The 23,153-nt window shown below is 45.1% G+C and overlaps 1 protein-coding gene across 2 annotated transcripts in view; it reads right to left on the bottom strand.

The window, feature by feature from the left end:
* LOC136628454 (prostaglandin reductase 1-like) overlaps nt 1–23,153 on the bottom strand; it is a 38,561-nt gene continuing 15,408 nt past the window's right edge. For both annotated transcript variants that reach the window (XM_066604374.1, XM_066604376.1), the window contains exons 3-10: nt 22,021–22,066; nt 19,022–19,081; nt 13,621–13,788; nt 12,842–12,959; nt 6,796–6,948; nt 5,116–5,221; nt 3,312–3,430; nt 1–172 (exon numbers count right to left, since the gene is read on the bottom strand). In XM_066604374.1, the coding sequence (XP_066460471.1) occupies nt 59–172; nt 3,312–3,430; nt 5,116–5,221; nt 6,796–6,948; nt 12,842–12,959; nt 13,621–13,788; nt 19,022–19,081; nt 22,021–22,066 (884 nt within the window). In that variant the 3' untranslated portion in view covers nt 1–58. The remainder of the gene's footprint in view (nt 173–3,311; nt 3,431–5,115; nt 5,222–6,795; nt 6,949–12,841; nt 12,960–13,620; nt 13,789–19,021; nt 19,082–22,020; nt 22,067–23,153) is intronic.

Below are 23,153 nucleotides of genomic sequence, written 5' to 3'. Positions count from 1 at the left end.
TACAGTTCAAATCTTTTATTTTAGAAACTTTCACCAGAAATGAAGATGTCTGAAATGGTTATTTGGCAGTTATGATTGCTTTTCCAGTGTTTTCCCCTTTAAGCATCCCAATAAATGCCGAGGGCATGTTGTCAAACCCCCTGGTAATGTGTTCCTGATACTTCAGTTTACCCTGTGAAGAATAAGGAGGAAATTATTATTGATGACTCCTGCACCCTCAATAAGGGTAATAGCAGCAAATACAGTAAATGTATGTATTACATAATTAAAGGTATTAGCAATATGGAAGACTAGGACTCCCAATATACCGGGATGTGTAGAAGTGATAGCATCCATGCAGGTATTATCAAACTGTCTTCATTTAGCCCGCATAGATACTGGATGTGCCATCTTTGTCATACTTGTATACAGGTGAGATATAGACCGGGCTTACATGACTATATGAGCCGACAAGCAGCAAGTACGCAATGACGTGTACTTACTGCATGCCACCAGTCCTCATGCGCTATCGTCATGTGTATGCGCGTGTAATCTGGCATTGTGCGTACACATATTAGTGAAAGTGGAGTGTTTTCAAACGATTTCTCCCACATTCGCTGATGACTTTAATAAAGGGGTGCATTCCCTGTGCGGTTCACTCCCACTGCGCCAAATACAGAGCTGGAGGCTACATTCACACTGGTGAACGCGATATAGAGACGAGAAACTTGGCCCCGTGTCACGCTTGCCAACATGCAGTTTCAATTAAAAATTGCATTACTTCTATGAAATTGCAAAATTCCCCCTTTGTGAAAGGATCACAAGTGGTTTCCAATTGACTTCAGAGGGAAGCCTCGCACACACATCGCACGGCCATGGGAGGTCTTTCAAGGTCCCATTGAAAACATAGTGGGAAAGCTGCGCCAAAGGACTGTACTGCTTGCAGTGTGCTTCACGACTACCGACCGGCTTACAGACAACATCTGACTCCGACACTTTACTGCAAAATAAATGTAAAAAATAGCACAAAAGCGCAGAGTTTTTTCTAAAAACACAACGAGTGAAACCTACCCGAATGCCGGTTTCACACAAAATGCTCCGAGTTTGGCTCAGTAGACCTGCAGTCAGCTTGGAACATTTTTCCATATTGCTAAGGCATAAGCATGCCCGTTATACATCTATGTGAAATTGGACCAAGGGCTCCTTCACACGGGCGTATGTGTACCCACAATACGCAGAGAATAGAACCCAACTGATTTCAATGGATCCGTTCTCACTTCCTTTTCTTGTGTTCACAAAAAAAATAGGACCTGCTCTACTATTGTGTGCATTTGCACACCAACGGCTCCCCATAGTGGTCTATGCGGGGTGCGCAAATGTGCAATCTCATGACAAAAATAACAGATCTGGAGCTCATTAGGCTAAATAGTCATATAAATCAGAGCAGGTTCATAAACGTACAGTTAAATACGCCAATATGCACGCAAAAAAGTCCTGAAGATAGCACAAATATGTTACGCTGAGGTGTGCACAAAAACAAATATGCCCACGTGAAATAGCCCTAAGGGCTTATTTACAGGAGCGTATATCAGTCAAGTTTTCACTTCCATCTAAGCTGTCCCCCCTTTTCTCCCCCTCACCATCTCTCTGCCTCTCTCCTCCAGTCCGGCGTTTGCAATGAGAGGGGATTGGGGCGGAGCTAAGCTCTGCTCTGTCCTGCCCACTCCCATTGCTGGCTATGGATAAGGGGTGGAAGGGGTGGGAGCTTAGCTCTGCCCCCTTCCCGCCCACTCCCATTGCAAACCACTTGGAGGGGAGGAGAGAGACAGAGCGCTGGTGAGTGAGAGGGAAGGGTGGCTGATCAGATGGAAGTGTATATCGGCCGGCCGAAATACACTCGTGTAAATAAGCCCAAATTGTGAGTTTACACCAAATTCTATATCATTTGAAGAAGCAAAGGATGTCACCATTAGCGCATTCGCAGGGGCAGCCCCTTTATACAACAGATACATCGTCAGCTCGTTCGAACGAGAAATCGTTCAGTCGTTCCTATTCGCTGTATAGGTAACTGAGAATGACGGAATGATCGGTGTTTGAAGTGAACTATAAGCAAACAAGTCAATGATGACTTTTAGGGCTCCTTCACACGGGCGCTGAGATTTTTGGCCAGCCGCATCATGGTCATAGCAGGGCCGGAAAAAAAAAATCGCATGAACGAGGTGCAGCCCTGACGAAGTCATGGTTGTTTTCTCCCGCTTAAGCGCCGATTCAGATGGCCCGGGTGCTCTGCTAAACTTCCTCTCTGCCCCTTGCCAACTCACGGCAAAGAGAGGGGCTGTGACAGGCAGAAGCTAGTGTGCTTATCTCCCACCCCGTCCTGCCCCCTTTCCTTTGCAGGCAGTTGGCAAGGGGCGGAGAGGGGGAGAAAAAGGGGAGGGAGTTTAGCAGAGCCATTGCTAAACTCCCTCCCACCTCCCTTTTCCGGCAGCTCTCATAGGTTCCCATAGGAGTCTATGGGACCGGACAGCATATTCCGGCCAGGACATAGTTCCAGAACTATCTTTTTCGTAAAATGGGCCGGCTGGAATGCGCTCCGCATGCGCTATCTTTTCCAGCCGTCCGTTTTTACGTACGGGAAAATCGCCCATCTGAACGGGGGCATCTGAATTGGAGGCATCCAATGCATCAGATAGTCGCGATTTTTGGCCAGCGATAAAACGCTTGTGCGAAGACAGCCTTAGGGCGAGCACCCACTGGCGTTTTTTTACCTGTGTTTTGCGTTTTGCGTTTTTCCTGCACAGGCATAGAGATAACATGTGTTCCTGTCCACTGGCGTTTTTTTTGCGTTGCGTTTGCGTTTTTAACAGGAACTGTCAGTTGCATATGTGTCCTTATTTTTCTCCTAATGCACCCATAAAAGTCAATGGAAATTAATGGAAAAGCCGCGAAAACGCCGCGAAAAACGCGCGGAAAAATCGCGGGAAACGCGGCGAAAACGCTGCGTTTTTTTCCCGCGGAAAACGCAAACGCCCTTATGCTGCATAAAATGAACGACGACTGCAAAGTGAACGATTTATCGTACGGTCGTTGGCTGGGTTTACACTGAGCGGTTACCGTTGACCTCAATGATTATCAAAAACTAAATTTCGGAAGGTCACCATGGCAACTACTCCTGTAAAAGTACTCCCTATAATAATTGCAAAAAACCCAGCATTTTTGGTTTTTCTTCTTCCGGTGCCATAGGGGTGTGACTGCAGCACTTTTACTTGGGCTCATATTGCCCGGTCTATTGTATCCATAAAACAGCGCCATATGGACTGTATATACGTTACCTCAATGACCCACTGCATCAGTCTCTCCAATCCCTCATCATATCGGTTCTTCCAACGCTGCACTGTAAACCCTTCCATTCGCAGTTCTTGAAAGATTAAAGGAAGCTGGACGTATTCTCCTGCAGCACATCAAGGCGATCGTTCATATCAGTCCTCAATACACTCAAAATAGGTTGACATTTTGATATAAAAATGAATGAAATAATTGTGAAGATATCAGAAGAATTAAAGATGTTCCAGGTATCTGATGTTATCTGAAACAGCATTTCAAGGGGGTTTTGCACTTAAAGGGGTTGTCCCGCGGCAGCAAGTGGGTCTATACACTTCTGTATGGCCATAATAATGCACTTTGTAATGTACATTGTGCATTAATTATGAGCCATACAGAAGTTATAAAAAGTTTTATACTTACCTGCTCCGTTGCTGGCGTCCTCGTTCCCATGGAGCCGACTAATTTTCGCCGTCTAATGGCCAAATTAGCCGCGCTTGCGCGGTCCGGGTCTTCTTCTGTTCTCAATGGGGCTCCGTGTAGCTCTGTGTAGCTCCGCCCCGTCACGTGCCGATTCCAGCCAATCAGGAGGCTGGAATCGGCAATGGACCGCACAGAAGCCCTGCGGTCCACGGAGGGAGAAGATGCCGGCGGCCATCTTCAGCCGGTAAGTAAGAAGTCACCGGAGCGCAGGGATTCAGGTAAGCGCTGTGCGATTTTTCTTTAGGTCCCTGCATCGGGGTTTAAGATGGTCATTTAGATTTTGGCCATTACGGGCAACCATCACTTGACAAAGGAACGTGAACTAATGTTTGTGATAGAGTATGGCAGACCGTAGCCTGATATAGACTGGATCCATCGTGTTGGAAATTTTGGCTGCCGGCAGCAGAAGTTGGGTGTATAGGGCATGATCTGCCGAAACGTTAGTGGTCATTTGCAATATTGGCCCAATCTCTCTCTAATAACATGAAAGTAGTAATATTCACTTGCCCCTCTCCCTCCACGCTCTGGTGGCATTCTCCTGCTGGTCTACATATCTGAGTGCACATCTTGACACCACTGCAACAGCACCAGTGATTGGCTGCAGCCATCACCTGACCGTCAGGAGGCGCACCTGGAAGTGAACAAAAGCGGGGGGACCAGCAGAGGAATTGGTGTAATTGGAGTGGGGATAAGCAAGTATTACTTCTTTTATGTTATTTCACCACTCTGGACCTCTTTCTTTCTCCTTACTGCTGCCGGTGGGATCGTTCATGTGAAAAGTGCCATGGACAGTCATTGTCCTAACTGTACGGGCGGCTTTAGGGCCAGTTCGCATGGGACGGAACGGTCTGCTGCAGAAAATTCAGCAGCATTTCCACATGAGAACCCACAGCTGATTATAGTAGCTACATCACTCCCCATCACATCGGCATATATGGCGCTGTCCGGGCATCCCGGCACAGGTCTCCCGGTACCCTCTAGTGAGCGCTGAGCCGCTGGTCAGGTGATGCAGAAGTAGAATTACCTGACTAGCGGCTCCATTTCATTTTCCTTCCCCATTATGAGAGCAGAAAAATGGCACCCAGTGACCATTATGGCACCCAGTGACCGAGCAGATCCGTCTTATGACAGAACCAAACCGCACAGAATGGACCCCACTGATTATAATGGGGTATGTTTCCCTTTGGGTCTGCATTTTTCAGAACACGGCATTCAGCGTTATTCCATCCTGTATTTTAACGGAATACCGTAACCCCCGCCTCTGGTGTGAACGGTCCTTAATGACGGCAGGAGACGACTATTGTGTGTTAAGTGTACAAATACCATCATTACCTTTTCTAGGGGTTGTATCGTTGTAGAGTGCAATAGCGCCACAAACAGCAATTCTTCCATATTTTCTCATCTGACGTAAAGCCACATCTGAAAAATAGCCTCCAACCTACATAACATATAGGCAGAGGCACACGAGTCGGTCAGGGATGCTCATCTGGTAATATCAGGACCACCTACTTATCTCATTTGCATATCTTATAAAATTTCTAATGTTAAAATCGCATCGCACAAAAATCGCAATTTCGCGGTAAATTGAGATTTTGTGCGATGTGATTTTAACATTAGAAAGTCCCATTGACGTTTGGAAAAAAAAAACGCAGCGATTTTGCAGCGAAAAATAAAATTCTAGTGGGTTCGCTGTAACTTCATGTCTTTTGTTAGCCATTAAAAGGTATCGTATCATATCTACAAGATTACGTGGTTTGTCTTGCTGAGAACATTCACATAATACGGCATAATGATGCATCATCCATGAAGACATGTCACTAGATTGCAGTGGACAGTCGCCCGCAGCAGTGATGTCTCATTTAGAGATGAGCGAGCATACTCGTTAAGGCGATTTACTTGAGAGAGTAACTGCTGGCACGTCCCTGAAGATTCGGGGGGGGGGGGGGGGGCACGGGGGTGAGCGGGAGGTTGCAGAGGGGATTGTGAGGGACAGAGAGATCTCTCTCACTCTCCACCCCGCTCCCCTCCGCCGCCCCCTGCCGCCCCCCCCGAATCTTCAGGGACGAGTCAGCAGTTACTCGGAAAAGGCGATGCTCTCTCGAGTAAATCGCCTTAACGAGTATGCTCGCTCATCTCTAGTCTCATTCATACTGATGTCACATGCCAATAAAGGATGACACATCACATATAGCTCAGCACAAAGTAAGTTCCAGAGTACAAAGGAATCGGTAGAAACTAGAAAGTTCTGTAGGTGCGCTTATTAGACAGTTTATCGTTACTCATTTTTGGCCATTTTTGGAACTTCCTGATATCTCAGACACTTCTTACACTTCATACAAAACGGTAGAGGTGGAAAAGCAAGTAAAACATAAAAGACCAATGATTGCCCTTCTGAAAAAAAGGTAAAAAAGTACAGTGTGAGGAGGGGAAATATATTTTTGAGTCTCCATTACAATCGAGCGTCAGCCTTCTTCTCTACAACGGGTTGCAAAGCTCAGAGTAATCTGCATTTTGCCCACTCCATCATCTACAGCACATTTATATATAGAGAGAGAAGTAGTAAAGTAAAGGCAAACACATAGAAGATGTGAGATGAAAATATCCTGGGAGCCCAAATACTATATTATACATGTAGGATTCTATAGCGATGCCTGTATGTTATGGGAAAGTGTCAGGAGAAGCGGAGTCAGGGGTGTAACTATAGAGGGTGCAGGTGATGCGGTTGCACCCAGGCCCAGGAGCCTTAGGGGGCCCATAAGGCCTCTCTTCTCCATATAGGGAGCCCAGTACTATGAATAAAGCATTATAGTTGGGGGCCCTGTTACAGGTTTTGCATTGGGGCCCAGAAGCTTCAAGTTATGTCTCTGTGCAGCATGGTTTAGGTATGGGTACGGGTACAGATACAGATAGAGGGGGGGCCCAGCTCACCTTTTGCATCAGGGCCCCTGAGCCTTTAGTTACGCCCCTGAGCAGAACATTTATAAGTTACTTAACAGATACAGATAAACTTACATTCTCAAAGAAACAGTCGTAACCCTCAGGGGATGCCTTCTTCAATGCCTCCTCCAGGTCCACCGTCTTGTAGTTGAAAGCTACATCAAAGCCGATATCTTTCAGATATTGAACCTTGTCCTCTGAGCCGGCCGAGCCAACCACCTTACAGCCCTAACAAAAACCGTAGAGTTCATCTGGCAACAATATTAACCATTTGCAGTATTTAACCCCTTAGTGACGAAGCCTGTTTGCGCCTTAGTGACGGAGCCAAATTTTGGAAATCTGACATGCGTCGTTCAACGTGGCATAACTCCGTAAAGGCTTTACATATCCCAGTGATTCTGACATTGTTTTTTCGCCACATGTTGTACTTCATTTAGATTGTAAAAAGAGACCGATATAATTTGTGTATATTTATTAAAAGTACCAATATTGGAAAAATTTTGAAAAAATTGTCATTTTTTCACATTTTCAACCGTAATATCTCAAATATGTCCAAACATACTGTACAAATTTTTGATAGGATGTGTATTTCCATCTGTTTACTTTATTCTGAATGCACACTTGAAAAACTTTTGTGTTTTTTTTAACCATTTAGAGGACGTACAAATTTAACATTACTTTTCAGCATTTTGAGGAGCACTTTGTTTTCCTGCACCAAGCCAAGTTTGCAGAGGCTCATAAGTGCAGAATAATAGATACACCTACAAATGACCCCATTTTAAAAACTACACCCCTTAGTGTATTCACTGAGGGGTGTCATGAGTTTTTTGACCCCACCAGTTCTTTTCAGGAATTAGTTCAATTTAGGGGACAAAAAATAAAATTTCATATTTTTGCAAATATGTCATTTTAAAGACATATTTTTTTCCTATAGAGCCCATGAAAATGAGGATTTACACACCAAAATGGATACCCCCGTTTCTCCCGTGTTCAGAAACATACCCATTGTGGCCCTAATCTTATGTCTGGATGCATAACGGGAGCCAAAATGAAAGGAGTAGTCGGTGTCTTTCAGAACATAAATTTTGCTTGAAGGCGCTTTAGGCCCCATAGCACTTTTGTAGAGCTCTTGAGTGGCCAAAACCAAAGAGAACCCCCACAAGTGACCCCATTTTGAAAACTAGACCCCTTAACGAATTTATCTAGGGGTGTACTGACAATTTTGACCCCACAGTTTTTGAATGAATTCAAGCCAAGCAAAAGGAAAAAATTGTGATTTTCATTTTTTTGTCAATTCTGTCATTTTAAAAACAGCTTTTTTTGTACAGCACACGCATGAATGAAGCCTTTCATCCCAAAATGGATACCCCTGTTTCTCCCGTGTTCAGAGACATACCCATTGTGGCCCTAATCTTATGTCTGGATGCACAATGGGGCCCAAAACAAAAGGAGTAGTCGGTGGCTTTAAGAACATAGATTTTCCTTGAAGGAGTTTTAGGCCCCATAGCACATTTGTAGAGCTCTTGAGCGGCCAAAATCAAAGAGAACCCCCACAAGTGACCCAATTTTGAAAACTAGACCCCTTAATGAATTTATCTAGGGGTGTACTGCCCATTTTGAGCCCACAGTTTTTGAATGAATTGAAGCAAAGCAAAAGGAAAAAATTGTGATTTTCGTTTTTTTGGCAATTCTGTCGTTTTAAAAACTGCTTTTTTGGTACAGCACACACATGAATGAAGACTTGCACCCCAAAGTGGATACCCCTGTTTGTCCCGTGTTCAGAGACATACCCATTGTGGCCCTAATCTTTTGTCTGGATGCACAACGGGGCCCAAAATGAAAGGAGTAGTCGGTGGCTTTCAGAACAGAAATTTAGCATGAAGGTGATTTAGACCCCATTGCACACTTGTAGAGCCCTTGAGCGGCCAAAACGACAGAGAACCCCCACAAATGATCCCATTTTGAAAACTAGACCCCCTAACGAATTTATCTAGGGGTGTACTGTGTATTTTTACCCTACAATTTTTGAATAAATTTAAGCAAAGCAGTAGAAAAAAAATTACAATTTTCATTTTTTTGGAAGTTGTATCAATTTAAAAACTGTTTTTTTTTGTACAGCACACATAGGGATGAAGACTTTCACCCCAAAATGGATACCCCTGTTTGTCCCGTGTTCAGAACCATACCCCTTGTGGCCCTAATCTACTTAAAGGACGCATGGCTAGGCCTATAATGGAAGGAGCACCCGTTGGATTTTAGGGTACAACGGAATAAATTCCAGGCCCCATTGCCCACTTATAGAGCCATTGAGCGTCCAAAACTATAAAGACCCCCACCAATGACCCCATTTTAAAAACTAGACCCCTTAACGAATTCATCTAGGGGTGTACTGCGTATTTTGACCACACAGTATTTGAATAAATTTCAGCAAAGCAGAAGAAAAAAATTACAATTTTCATTTTTTTGGCAATTTTGTCAATTTAAAAACTTTTTTTTTGTACAGTTTACATAGGAATGAAGACGTTCACCCCAAACTGGATCGCCCCGTTTGTCCCGTGTTCAAAAACATACCCATTGTGGCCCTAATCTACTTACAGGAAACATGGCAAGGCCTATAATGGAGGGAACACCCGTTGGATTGCAGGGCATAACTGAATAAATCCCAGGCCCCATTGCTCATTTGTACGGAATAAAAATTGACTCCCTAAAATCCCCCCCCCCTCCTCCACGCCTTTTCAGCGTTCCCCAAATCTTAGATAAAAGTAATAATGTGAACTGTGTAGTATTTCCAAAGACGGGTAATTATGGAGGCTGGTTGGGATGGGCACATGGGGCAATAAAACCGGGTATCCCCCCTCCTCTCATGCTTTTTGGGAGTCATTTTTTGACCTCAGTAGTGGGTATGGGGTGTAAAAAGTGGCGCTCTGTGAGTCTCCGTAAGCTTGATGAGGTGCGGCGGTCTCACACAGAAGGCGCTCAACAAGCTGCTCCTGGAACTGCAGGAAGGCGAGCGTTCCAGGGGCTTCTTGTAAATTGCGTATTACAGGTAGCAGTCTGAATAACGCCGGGCTCAGGCAGCCGTAGGTGGAATCCGCTTGTGGAGGCCCGCAGCGGATCCCATCTGTGAGCTCGGCCGTGACCCTGCGTACGGCCGCGTAATGTACTGCGCATAATTGCCTACTCACACAGGCGGTCATGCGCAGTACACTTTTTTTGTTGTTGTTTGTATTTCCCGCACCGTCGCTTAGCGATGACACGGGTACCCACAGCCCGTATACAAGGTATACGGGCGTATGGGTTGCGGGTATATCCACGACCATGGAGCACAATGGGCTCTATGTTGCGGATATCCGCGGTAAAATAGAACCTGCTGCGTTCTCTTTTCTGTGAGTGGATTACGCAATTCCAACCCGCTAATGTGAGCGGAATTGTGTAATCCAATGCGCTTCATCTGCGTATTACCGTGGATCAGACGCATGCGGAATCCGTAATTCCTATCCGGTCATGTGAGACCGGCCAAAGGTAGATCGCTACCATTTTTTCACGTGACCGGGGACCGCTCAACGAGGCCACCCGTCACTGCTCCAGGCTCTCTGGGACCGTTGGTCGCTGGGAGCAAGGAGATATTACGTTTCCTGTGCTCCCCGACTCCTGCGCATGTGTCCGGTGTTTTGCCAGCGGTCGCATGCGCAGAATACGGGAAAGTTCACGGAAGAAGATTGCGTCGGGGTGCAAATATGGAGGCCTCCGGTAAAAAATTTTATCTCCTCTCACCGATCGCATCAGTGAGGGGAGATGAAGCTTCACCTTTTTTTAACTTTTACGTGATCGCCATTATTCTTTGGATAACGGCGAACACGTGATCAGGAACCGCTCACCGCGGCCCTCCGTGAAATCTCCAGGCTCTCGGCTAAGTTTTGTAGCCAGGAGCAGGGAGATTTTAAAAAACCACAGCTTTTGCGCATGCGCCTGCCACATTGGTGACGGGCGCGTGCGCAGAAGCTGGGTTGAGGTCCGCGGATAAATCCGCAGGCCTTAGGTACGTCATTTCATCCTCCCTCACGGATATGATCCGTGGGGGGAGATGAAACGCAAGCTTTTTTTTACTTTTTAAAACTTTTTTTTTTACTTTTTGCACTTTTTTTTTTTACCTTTTACCCCTTTTTTTATTATTTTTTTTTTACTTTTTGCACTTTTTTTTTTACTTTACATGATCACTGTCATCCATTGGATGACAGTGATCATGTCCCTGGTGACATCCCTCTGCTCTTGGCTACACATGGCAGCCAGGAGCAGAGCAATTTTGAATTTCCCGGGGCTCGAGCCCCTCTGTGCACGCGCCCGATGTCAATCATCGGGCGCGCATGCGCAGACGGGGATTTCGGGTCCCGGGACATCGGGACATCGCAGAGGACCGGGGGTGAGTATCTTCACCTCCCCTCATGGATCCGATCCATGAGGGGAGGTGAAACTTTACTTTTGTTTTACTTTTTAAACTTTTTCGCGATCACCGCTATCACAATGGATAGCGGTGATCGCGGGCCCGGGGACCGCTCACAGTGGTCCCCGGTAACACCTCCTGGTTCCCGGCTACCTTCAGGAGCCGGGAGCCAGGAGATTTTAAATTTGCCGGGGACACCCGGGCTTCTGCGCGTGCGCGTGACGTCATCGTCAGGCGCGCATGCGCAGAAGGCCGCCGGCGGGTCCGGGAGGACCAGATCTCCGGGGGACACCGCCGACAAGCCGTGTGAGTATTTTCAGCTGCCGTGATGGATCCGATCCATCATAGCAGCTGAATTACTACTTTTTTTCACTGTTTTATTTACTTTTTTGCGATCGGCGCTATTCATTTTATAGCGCCGATCGCAATGCCGGGGGGGACTGCCCGCATCCTGGGATGACAGCTCCATGCTGTCGGCTACCTGCGGGCACCGACAGCATGGAGCTGTCACGTCCTCAGGCCAGTGGGCATCAATCCAAAGAGGATGCATAAAACTACGTCCTCTAGGATTAAGGCCCACTTTCTGAGGACGTAGTTTCCCGATGGGGCCGTCGTTAAGGGGTTAATAACCTAAAAGACTCTGTCGCCATGTTATTGCAGCCCTCACTGAGAGCACCATAAGGTAGTACCGGTCACACTGTTTACAGAGATAGGTCTGCTGTGTGTATCTGTGCAGTAGTTTGGGAGAAACTTGCATTTTATTAGTAGCAGCCAGACACAGAAGTAGTCCTATCATCAGCTGCTTCCTGGCCACACCCACCCTGCCCTCCAGCCAATGATTGGCAGCCCTATCTTTATGAACAGTAATAAACAGACAGCAGTCAATCATTGGCTGGAGGGAGGGGTGGGCGGGACTATAGCCACCAACTCATGAATATCCAGGACTATTTTAAGTAGTCCTTTATGTATGTACTGCTACTGATAAAGCGTAAAACGCTGTGGGGGTCTTGCAGTGTTTTACAGCTGTGGGGCCAGCCGTAACCCTGCTTTCTGCTGTGCATAGCAGCAAAATAGTACTGCGCATGACTGCATACACATGCACGCTGTCATGTACAGTACACCTGTATGTACACAGAGAACAATCTATCTTGCGTATATATGTGGCAACATAGAACATGCTGCTTTCCTGTTTGCGTATTATTCAATTCCGACAGGCTAATGTGATCACTACTGCGTTAAGCCATGTAATTGATTGCCTGTGAGTTACCGCGTATCACACGGACGTACAGAGCCCGTGCAACACGCGGTAAACATACGGTCATCAGTAATAATGCAAAAATCGTTCCAGCAAGCAAAACTGAATGCTAATCATTCAGTTTAAACACAAGCCTCTTTTTGGCTGCAGTGGTCATGTTCTTCGACCCGAAGCCAGAGCTGGGGCGGTGTAAGCTGCTGAGCTTCACTTCGGGGGTCCAAGGAGAGGGGAGTAGGATCTATTTTTTTTACTTAATAATGGGTCCAGCTGTTGGAAACATCTTTATGGATAAAACCCCCCTAAGGGGTGTAAAGCAAGAGAATTAGTTTTTTTGGCAAAAAACATAATTAAAACATTCATGGACAAAAGTTTTTTAACATGGACACATTTTCTTGTTATTTGGTTCCAATGGCGGCAGTACTCACCGTGATTTTTGCGATCTGGCCCACTAATGATCCAACAGCCCCAGCGGCTCCGTTCACCAAAACTACTTCACCTTTTTTTGCAAAGCAGACTTCTTTTAAGCCAAAATATGCTGTTAAACTGTAAAACAAAGCAAAGTGTCTTATAGAACGTATCATGGCGTGCTGCATGCCTCCGTTACATGCAGGATATAGAAGTGAAAGTCTTAGGCTTATTAGCAGGTGAAGAGGATTTGTTTTCTATCCTTCAGTACCCGATACAGATGAGTCTCCTACGGTGCCGTCTACCGCATCAACATAAGTGTATTACAGACGGTTTTATGCCCCGTAATACAGACACGTGTCCCGGTCCGACCACGTGTCTGATAACCTGTATTTACAGCATCACGAGTTCACGTCATTAGATCAATGGCCGGTCAGGACACTCGTCCGTATTATGGGTGCGCCAATGTGCCTAGAATATGCTGGCCTAATGCGCATTTACATTGTTATATACTGTACAATACAAAAGACTACAAAGTTGCCATAAACAATTTTTTTATTAAATTTTTTAAGCAATTGTGGTACAGCAGTACACAGAATGGCCTGCAGAGGGCGTGAAATTAGACATTATTTGTGCTAAATTTGCTGGGACAGCTGTAGGGGTTTGGTTGAAGGTGATAAAACCTCCAGTCACACTCCTGCAAGGGGGAAGGAGAAGGAGAGCTGAAAGAACCCCTGTGCCCTTTTAAAGTAATACGGCTTCCCCGGGGACCCTTAAAAAATTTCTGGTATTCACTCACCCAGGCATTCCGATTGTTCCAAGAGCCAGCGACTTTGGGACGTGGTCAGGCCAATTTGCTAGTAATGGAGTCAGATTTTTGCCTTCAGAGACAGAATGAGTTGTCCAACCAGCATGTGAAAGAACATAACTGCCAACCGGGAAAGCGGCATCACTACTTTCTACAACTCTGTGGAAACAAAATGGTAATTATGGAGGCAACCAAACCCTATATTAGGATTCCTGGTAGGGTAGTAAATAATCCCACTTCTCTTAATTAATGTATCTATGATCATTTTTAATGTACAGTACACACAATATTTTACCCCTTAACGCTATATGAAGTAAGTTTATGTCCTAGGCATCTGGTGCTTGCAGCAACAGCAGGAAGTGGGTGTGAATAATAGCTGGCCTGCCTCTGTTAACCCCTAATGCTTTGCCATCATGGAGGGTCGATGGGTCTGCCATGGCATATGATTGCTAGCAGTAGCGATAATGCATTGCACTATTACTACTGAGTTCCCTGTGGGGGTCACTATTACTAGTGAGTTCCCTGTGGGGGGTCACTATTAATACTGAGGCCACTGTGGGGGTCACTATTACTACTGAGGCCACTGTGGGGGTCACTATTAATACTGAGGCCACTGTGGGGGTCACTATTACTACTGAGTCCACTGTGAGTGTTACTATTACTGCTGAGGCCACTGTGAGTGTCACTATTACTGCTGAGGCCACTGTGGGGGACACTTATTACTAGGGACGATATAGGGGGCACTATTACTACTGAGGCCACTGTGGGGGTCACTATTAATACTGAGGCCACTGTGGGGGTCACTATTAATACTGAGGCCACTGTGGGGGTCACTATTACTACGGAGTCCACTGTGGGGGGTCACTATTACTACTGAGTCCACTGTGAGTGTCACTATTACTGCTGAGGCCATTGTGGGGGTCACTTATTACTAGGGACGATATAGGGGCACTATTACTATTGAAGCCACTGTGGGGGTTGTTATTACTACTAAGGCCACTGTTGGGGACACTATTACTACCAAGGCCACTGTGGGAGACATTATTACTACTGGGGCCACTGCGGAGGTCACTATTACTACTGGGGCCACTGTGGAGGTCATTATTACTACTGAGGCCACTCTGCATATGGCAGCATATCTCAAGTTGACTTAGGGTATGTTTACACGTGGCGGTAATGCTGCGGGATATCTACAGCAGAAATTTCCGCTGCAAATTCCGCAGCATTTATGCATAAAAAAAACCTAATAAAATCTGTACCATTGGCGCGGATTTTGACTGGAAATCAGCCGCATACCTGCAGCTGATTTTATACTGTGACGCTGCCCTCACCTCCTCCATGGGCTTCCCGCTGTCAGCGCTCCCCAGCTTCCAGCGACCTAATCAGGCGCGGCACCGCTAATCAGGTGAAGCCACTACAGGTCGCTGGGAACCAGAAGCCTTGGAGCGCCAACAGTAGGAAGCTTTTGGAGGCGAGGGGAGCGCCGCATAGTATGAAATCAGCTGCAGATACGCAGCTGATTTCCAGTCAAAATCCGCACCAATGGTAGAGAGTTTGACTGTTTTTTGGATGCAGAAATGCTGCAGAATTTGCTCCCTGTCTTTTTTAAAACGGCGTGTACTTTTTATAACAACAGAGGTAAAATCATACGTCATGATAAGCCCCGCCCCTGACCACACCCCTCTGTCCCGCTTTGACCCTGGGAAAGTCAGGTCCCCTTCCCATGCACTTTGTCTAGTATTGCCCATATTGTAAGTGGCACATAGTACGATCAGGAGGGAGCGGGCTGTTACAGATTCTGCATTAGGCTATGGTTTCTCTCTGCACTCTGTTTTAAGGCTGATAAACAAAAAACACATCTCCCACAATGCACTGCATTCTAGGATGTCAGCCAAGCGTCCAGGGCGGGTCTGCGCACACATTCCTATTTCCATCAGATAATAGTGTATTATATAATGGGTGCAGGCTGCGCCATACTGATCGACAAAACAAGAAGAAACAAGATGAAACAGGCGCCATCCGAAAATACTCATAGGGGACATGAATGGAAACAACAGAACACAAATATATAAAGCCATGATTATTTGGAGAGGGGGTGGCCAAGGGTTAATTGGCAGAAGACATCTAATTCTTGTAAAATATGAAGATTTCTTAACCCCTTAATGACATGGCCTATTTTGCCGTTGAGGATCAAACAATTTTTGGTCGATTTTCATTTTTCAAAAGCCATAACACTTTTATTTTTCCATCGACGCGGCCATGTGAGGGCTTGTTTTTTGCGTGGCGAACTGTAGATTTTATTGGTGCCATTTTTGGGTACATTGACTGTATTGTAAAACTTTTATTATTTTTTTATGATCGCAGGGAGAGAAAACGCATCAATTCTGCCATAGATTTTTTTTTTTAAAGCATTAATTATGCAGCATAAACGACACAAAACCTTTTTTTTGTGCAGGTCGGTACGGTTACAACGATACCAAAATCTCCGATGCTCCCTGCTGCTGCAGCGGGGGGCCGCCTATGACTGACAGCCGCCTCCCGCTGCCAAATAGCGCGATGGTCTGTCGTGATCTCGCGCTATCCCTATGACGCAAGGGTATGCCATTTTGCGGGAAGTACCCCGCTCCCAAGATTTTTGCGGGACGAATTGCATTTTTCAATGAAACTATTTAATGTACTGAAAAACTTTTTTAAAAAGTTGAAGTGAAATGGAAAAAAAAAACATATTCCGCCATCTTTGGGTGCATCTTGTGTCCGTGGTGTGCACGCTGCAGCCAAAATGGCCTGATAACTTTATTGTATGGGTCAGTACTAGAGGAGAGAGAGAGATAGAGAGAGAATAGTTTTTGTTTGCTATACTACTTTTATTGTTTTTTTTATTATTTTCTGTCGTCATCTTCTGACAGCCATATTTTTTTTTACGTAGACATAGTTGTGCAAGTTCTTATTTTTGCGGGACGTCCTATAGTTTCTGGTGGTACCATTCTGGAGTACATACAACTTTTTAAAAAAAAATTTCTTGGAGATGGGGGTGACCAAAAAAGTGCATTCTGGCTTTTCTTTTTTTCTGACGACGTTCACCATGCGGAGTAAATAACACATTATTTTGATAGATCAGACTTTTACAGACGCTGCGATACCATACATGTGTTTTTGTTTTATTAGTTAGATTCTTTTATTATAAATATGGCAGAAGGGTTTATTTATTTAACTGTTCTTGCCTTTTATTTATTTTTAATAATTAGTAAAACTTTTTAAAACTTATTTTTACTTCTTTTTTTAGTCTCCAGAGGAAACAACAACTAGCGATGCTTTGATCGCTCCTGCAGTAGGTTGTAATGCCATACATTATACCACGATCGGTCAGACATTCTTGTGGCATGGCTTGATAGACATTCTGCTATGACAGCCCTGGGGCATTTCAGTCAGGGGATTTAAATGTCGCTGTCAGAATTGGTTTAACAGCTCCAATTCAGGGCTCCCACCCACTGGCGTTTTTTTCTCCACTGCGATGCGATTCTAAAGTTAAAGTCTCGCATCGCAGTGCGAGAAAAACGCAGGCAGATATCCCAAAATCGCTGGGATATCGCTGCGACATCGCCAGTCTTTTCAATGGGGCCAGCAGCAGCAGCACTAGCCCCATTTAAAAAAGATATGGAGAATGCCGCAGACTTCTGCCACTTCCGCCGGGGACCGCGGGGATGAAGGAACCCTCTGTCACAGCTGTGGCAGAAGTCAGCGGCATGCTATCCCATTGCTTTCAATGGGATCGGCACTGCTGTCGATCCCATTGAAAGCAGTGGTTTCTGACAAGCCCTGCAGAATGATTATCGGAGAAGGGCTTGAAATATAAGCCCTTCCCCGATAATCATAAAAAAGTGGTTAAAAAATGATAAAAAAGTTACTCACCTCTCCTGCTGTCAGCCGCGTCCTCCGGCTGGCTCCCGGCACTGCTACTGAGCTCTTTCAGCAGACGGGGATTTAAAAATCCCCGACTACTGAAAGGGCTGTGCAGATTGGCTGAGGGCTGAGCCAATAGCAGCTACTGCTTAGCTATTCGCTGAGCGCTCAGCCAATGACAGATAGCTCTTAGCTATTGATTCATGAATAGCAATATGTTAGCTAAGAGTTTTAATTGAAAGCAATAGGATAGCATGCCGCTGACTTCTGCCACAGTGGCACAGCTGTGGCAGAAGTCCGCGGCATTCTCCCTATCTTTTCAATTGGGCTAGCGCTGCTGCCCCTGGCCCCATTTAAAAGACTGTTGAAGCGATATCGCTGCAATTTCTCGGACTACTCTGCAAGAGTATTCACTTACTCTCGCAGCGCAGTGGAGAAAAAAACGCTAGTTGGTGGGAGCCCTAACAGAGTGGCTTACTGGAGCTGTTGCGGACGGATGCCGGCTCTAAGAAACAGCCGACAGTCACGTTGTATAGAGTGGGCCTGCCCTGTGATCCCCCTTCATAACACCTCGAAGCTGCAGGACGTAACTGTACGTCCTGTAGCGTTAAGGGCCAAGCATTTTTCATTGTCGCATTGCAAGAGCCATGAGTTGTTTACATGTTTTTTTTCTGGGCCGAACATTTTTTTAATGACGCAACTCTGGGGTACGTATAATGTGTTGTATAACTTTTATTACTTTTTTGAGTTGGAGGGGTAAAAAACCCTCAAAAATTTCGCCATTGTTTTGGGATTTTGTTTTTACACCATTCATAAAAATACCAGGATTGCATTTTTTTGTGATTTTTGGAAGATGATAAATAGAAAAATAGCAATTCTGACAATACCTGTTATTATGTGCTGATTTTTACAATTTTCCTTTAGTAATTTATCAATTTAAAAAAGTGTATTTATAAAGAAAACTGGCTTTTTTTAACACTATGAAGGGGACTTGAAGTTGTGATAGTTCGATTGCTAGGATAGTACACTGCATTACTTATGTAGCAAATTCTACTAGGCCTTTGACATCAGTCTATCAGACTCTAATAGGCTGAGTACATGGCAGACATGAAGTTCTTTGTCAGGCTCCCATCTGTCATGGGAATCCATCGGTACCTTGCAATTACACTGTGGGGTGCCAATGGCTGACAGAAGGAGCTCCCTCCCACTGTCTTCTTCTCAAATGCTACAGTTGTTATTGATTGCGGCATGTAAGGGGTTAAACCACCAGGATCTGAGGTTTCTCCTCTACTGGCTGTTAGAGCAGGAGCCTGGCTGTCAGTAGTCAGCCAAACTACCTCCTCAAAAAAGACGTGTGTGCTGTTTAAAGTCCATTAGTGAGTCAGTGAAAAGGTGTATTGGCCGTCACTAAGGGGTTAATAAATCTCTGTACTTCATGCACAGGGCTGCCAAAACTCCACACTGATAAAAGAAAGAAATGATCAGACGTTACCTTGCAACCTGCTCCCCGATCATGATGTCTCCCTCCTTCATCTTTTGCTTGCTGTAAGGTCTTTTTACACAAAAACAGATAGATTTGAGGAGCGGTAATCACAAATGTCACTTAATGAGAGCTTATACTGTAACAGTCAGTCACCGGACCCCCGGCCCACCTTAACGGCATCTTCCCATGTACTGGAAATAGTGCAGGTTGTCCGCAGCAGAAAATGCGTATCAAAACCGCGGCGGAAATCACATCAAAATCTGTACCATTGTGGAAAACCCGCGCTATTTTCTGGTACATGGGACCTACCCTTAGCCAAACTCTTATAAAGATAGAGACGAACGGAGCAGCTGGAGAACAATTGCAAGAACATCCGCAAAACCACACGGCCACCGCGAGCAGGAATCAGTAAAGGCGTGGATGGAACCAGGGAGACCTTCTCTCCACTCCGTCCCTCTCTGCAATTAGAGCCTACATTATGACATTGCAAGAACCATAGCTCCCAGATATATCCGTATGAGGGCTTGTTTTTTTCTTTATGGGACGAGTTGTACTTTTTAATGGCACCCCTCTGGGGTACATATATTGTGTTGTAGAACTTTTATCAAACTTTTTCTTTTGCGCGGGGGGGTTGCAGAAATTCCGCCATTGTTTTTGGGTGTTGTTTTTACAGCATTCACTATTCAGTAAATTAACCAGATCAGCATAATTACTGCCATATCAAGTTTATGGAGATTTCTTAATTTTTATTACTTTTGCACAATAGAAACACGTTTTTAAGGAAAAACAGTTGAATCTGCATCGCTGCCTTCTAAGACCCAGAACATTTGTATTTTGCTGGTAACGGAGCTCTATGAGGGCTTGTTATTTGCAGGAGGGGTTGTAGTTTTTATTGGCAGTATTTTGAGTTACATGTGACTTCAGGATTGCTTTTTGTTGCATTTTTTGGCAGGCAAACAAAAGAGCAAAATAGTGCCGAGGGGCGGAGAGGGGGTGGACAGGGGGCGGGAGCTCAGAGCCCTGCTCCCAGCTCTTCCAGCCTCCTCCCCTTGCAGTGAGAGACGCCGTATATCGGCTGGGCGTGAAAACCCAGCCGATATACGGTTGTCTGAATGCGCCCTAAGACAGGATTATTGTGGGCAAAAATGTGTATAAACCGGTATATATATTTATTTTATTTTTTTACTGGCCCTTTTTTTTCTTTACATTAAAATGTATTGTATTTTTTTACGCTAATTTTCACTTCTTGAAGGGGACTTGAAGATGTGATTGTTCGATCGCCAGAATCGGTTTCTCCACTGCTGGCTGTTAGAGCAGGAGTCTGGCTGTCATTAGTCAGCCAATCCACCGCCTTAAAAAGATGTATATGCAGGTTTTAAGCCCATTAGGGAGGTCAGTAAAAAGGCGTATTGCGTCTCTAATGGGTTAATGTGGCTGGTAATGTTTGCAGACATTTAGAACAGAGGGACAACATATTTTAGAACATAGAACACCTGGCGGTATAAGGCTGGCCGTACACATGAGATTAGTATCGGCTAGAATGTGGTTGATGAATGGTATGTTGGATCACTTGTACAAACAATCAACACAATAGACTAAAGCGGCAGATCAGGGAGGGAACTTCAAAAGTGGAAACGATCCGATTGGGCTAGTGAAAAATAGCTAATAATCAGCCACCATTGGCTGACCATGCCACATACAGGTAGTTCTAATCAAGGCCCAGATTGATCACTTGGCAGCAGTCTGCTGTCAGCCATCATGAATGTGCCACGATATATCATTTCCAGTCGATGGTTGTCCGAAATATTCAAGATTGTCCATCTTAGGTGACTGTTATCTTATGTGTTGGACTTCCTTACTGTCACTGTATAATGAACCAGCCATAGAAGCAATAAAGACTAGCGCCAGGAAACAGATGACCGCAGTGGCGTAGCTATAGGCTCATGGGCCCGGGTGAAAAAGTTTATCTTGGGGCCCCCCAACTTCTCTTAACCCCATGACCCCTTTTCTATATGGAGGCATTTTCTTTTTGACATACACAATATGTTTTACTTCAAAGGAAGTAGAAATTACAATGTTGTGTCGGGTGTTCCTATTGGTTAAACATTTAGGAGGGAATGTATCTACCACAGGACTTGGCAAAAGGCAGTATGGCCTCCCACATCTGAATATATGCCACATTTACTAAGAGGCATGCCCCTCTTAATAAACTCGGTGCATTTCCTGCTTGTGCAGACACTAAGCGAAGCACCGTGCAGTGCACTTCATTCTCAGATATGCACAATTAGACAAATTCTTAGTGCGGGACATTTGTTAGAATCATGGTTTGGAATTTGGTTGTGCTTTTTTGTTAGGCATGGTTAACATGAGTGCTAGGGGTTTGCATCTTCATGCTCCATTTGGGGAGCAGAAAAAGGGCATCCACTGGCCTAATGAATCAGTCTTACAATGGAACCAAATGGCGCTCAATGGACCCTATTGACTATAATGAGGTCCATTCAGCTTCCAGCTGGCCGGTCGGCATTTTCCAGGACTAAATAGAGCAGCATGCAGCGCTATTTCATCCTGTTTTTTGCAGAAATCAGTGACGGACTTAAAGGGATTTTTCAATTCAAAAAAATTAATTGGCTTAGGTCTGCCACTGTGGCCCCTTATCAATCAGCTCATTGCTGGGCCACTGCTTCTTTTATATATGAAGTCAGCACACAGCTCTGTACATGGTGCAGTGGTCTGGATTGGTATTACAGGCACCGCTTCCACTTAGTTGTAGGAGAACAGTGCCTGCAATACCAAGCTGGGCCACTGCACAATGTACGGAGCTGTATGCTTCCAGCTCTGTACACTGAAGCAGCAGCCCAGTGACAGCTGATTGGTGGGGGTTCCAGGCTATTAATGACTTGAGGATAGGTCATCAATATTTTAGAGCTAGAAACCCCATTTAAGTAAACTATCTTTCAGCAATCATGAATGTATCTTAGTCAATAGTGATTAAAGGAATATATTGATACCTCATGTATGGGTCCACACTGAAATACTCAGCTTCCACCAACACCTCTGTAGAGTGGAAATTCATAACATTAATCAGTATCACACAATATTCTATCACTAGAATACTTATTATTTAGATTGCAAGCGACTCATCAATAATATTATATACTTTCCCTCTTTTCAGAAAAATGTGCTATATTCCTGCTGATAATGGCTCAGTGTTCATGTAGATGTCTGAACTCTACAGGACGTATTGAGAATTAAAGCGCATCCACACTTCCAGATGACTTTTCAGAATAGGCTGTGTGTACATGAGGGATAACGTTATTTCGGCCATTATATAACTTGGAATCTGCATTTTTCACCAGTTTTCCACTCTGCAGGCTGCATCTCCAATTCCCAGTTAGCTGCAACCACCTCTGTGCAAGTTGCTCTCTCTAGACATCTATGGGCATTATGAGTCATCATCCTCCTCCACTTCCTATTTTCTGTCTTATCTGTGTTGCTAGAGACATAAACCCCATTTACACAGGACGAATGTTGAGTTAACGATGCCCGGCACTCATCCCTGCATGTACCTACTCCCATGCTGTTGCACAGGAGCCAGTATTGTTGGCTTGCAGCCGGGCGGCTGGAGGAGATTTCAATTCTCGCTCTCCATTCACTTAACACAGTGACCGTTCAGTACTGAACAGCTGCTATTTACACTGAGCGATCATCATTCAGGATTTTATGCAGCCTAAACAGTGAACAATGAGCGTTCAAGTGTAAATAGCAGCCGATCAGTACTGAACAGTTGCTGTGTTAAGTGAATGGAGAGGGGCGGGGGAGAGCGAGGAGAGAAATCTACTCCAGCTGTCCCGACCCCCTGCTGGCAGCTCTGTCAGAGAGCCAGCGATACTCGCATCTGTGTGACAGTACGGGAGTGAGTATCTGCGGGGGTGAGTGTCAGGCATCGTTTGCCTAACAATCATCCTGTGTAAATGGGGCTTAACTTCATTATGATAACTGGCAGTGGACAGCAAATTAGAAGAAATGTAAATCCCTAATAGCCAGCAATTTAGAGTGATTTTTTAGCACAAAAATGTTATTTTAGCAGCACTGTCTCTTAACTCACATACACACCACCATGCATAAGAGCAAAGAGGTTTCA

This window comes from Eleutherodactylus coqui, chromosome 5 (assembly GCF_035609145.1).
Source record: "Eleutherodactylus coqui strain aEleCoq1 chromosome 5, aEleCoq1.hap1, whole genome shotgun sequence".
NCBI lineage: Eukaryota > Metazoa > Chordata > Amphibia > Anura > Eleutherodactylidae > Eleutherodactylus > Eleutherodactylus coqui.
This window is presented reverse-complemented; position numbering and strand designations above follow the sequence as displayed.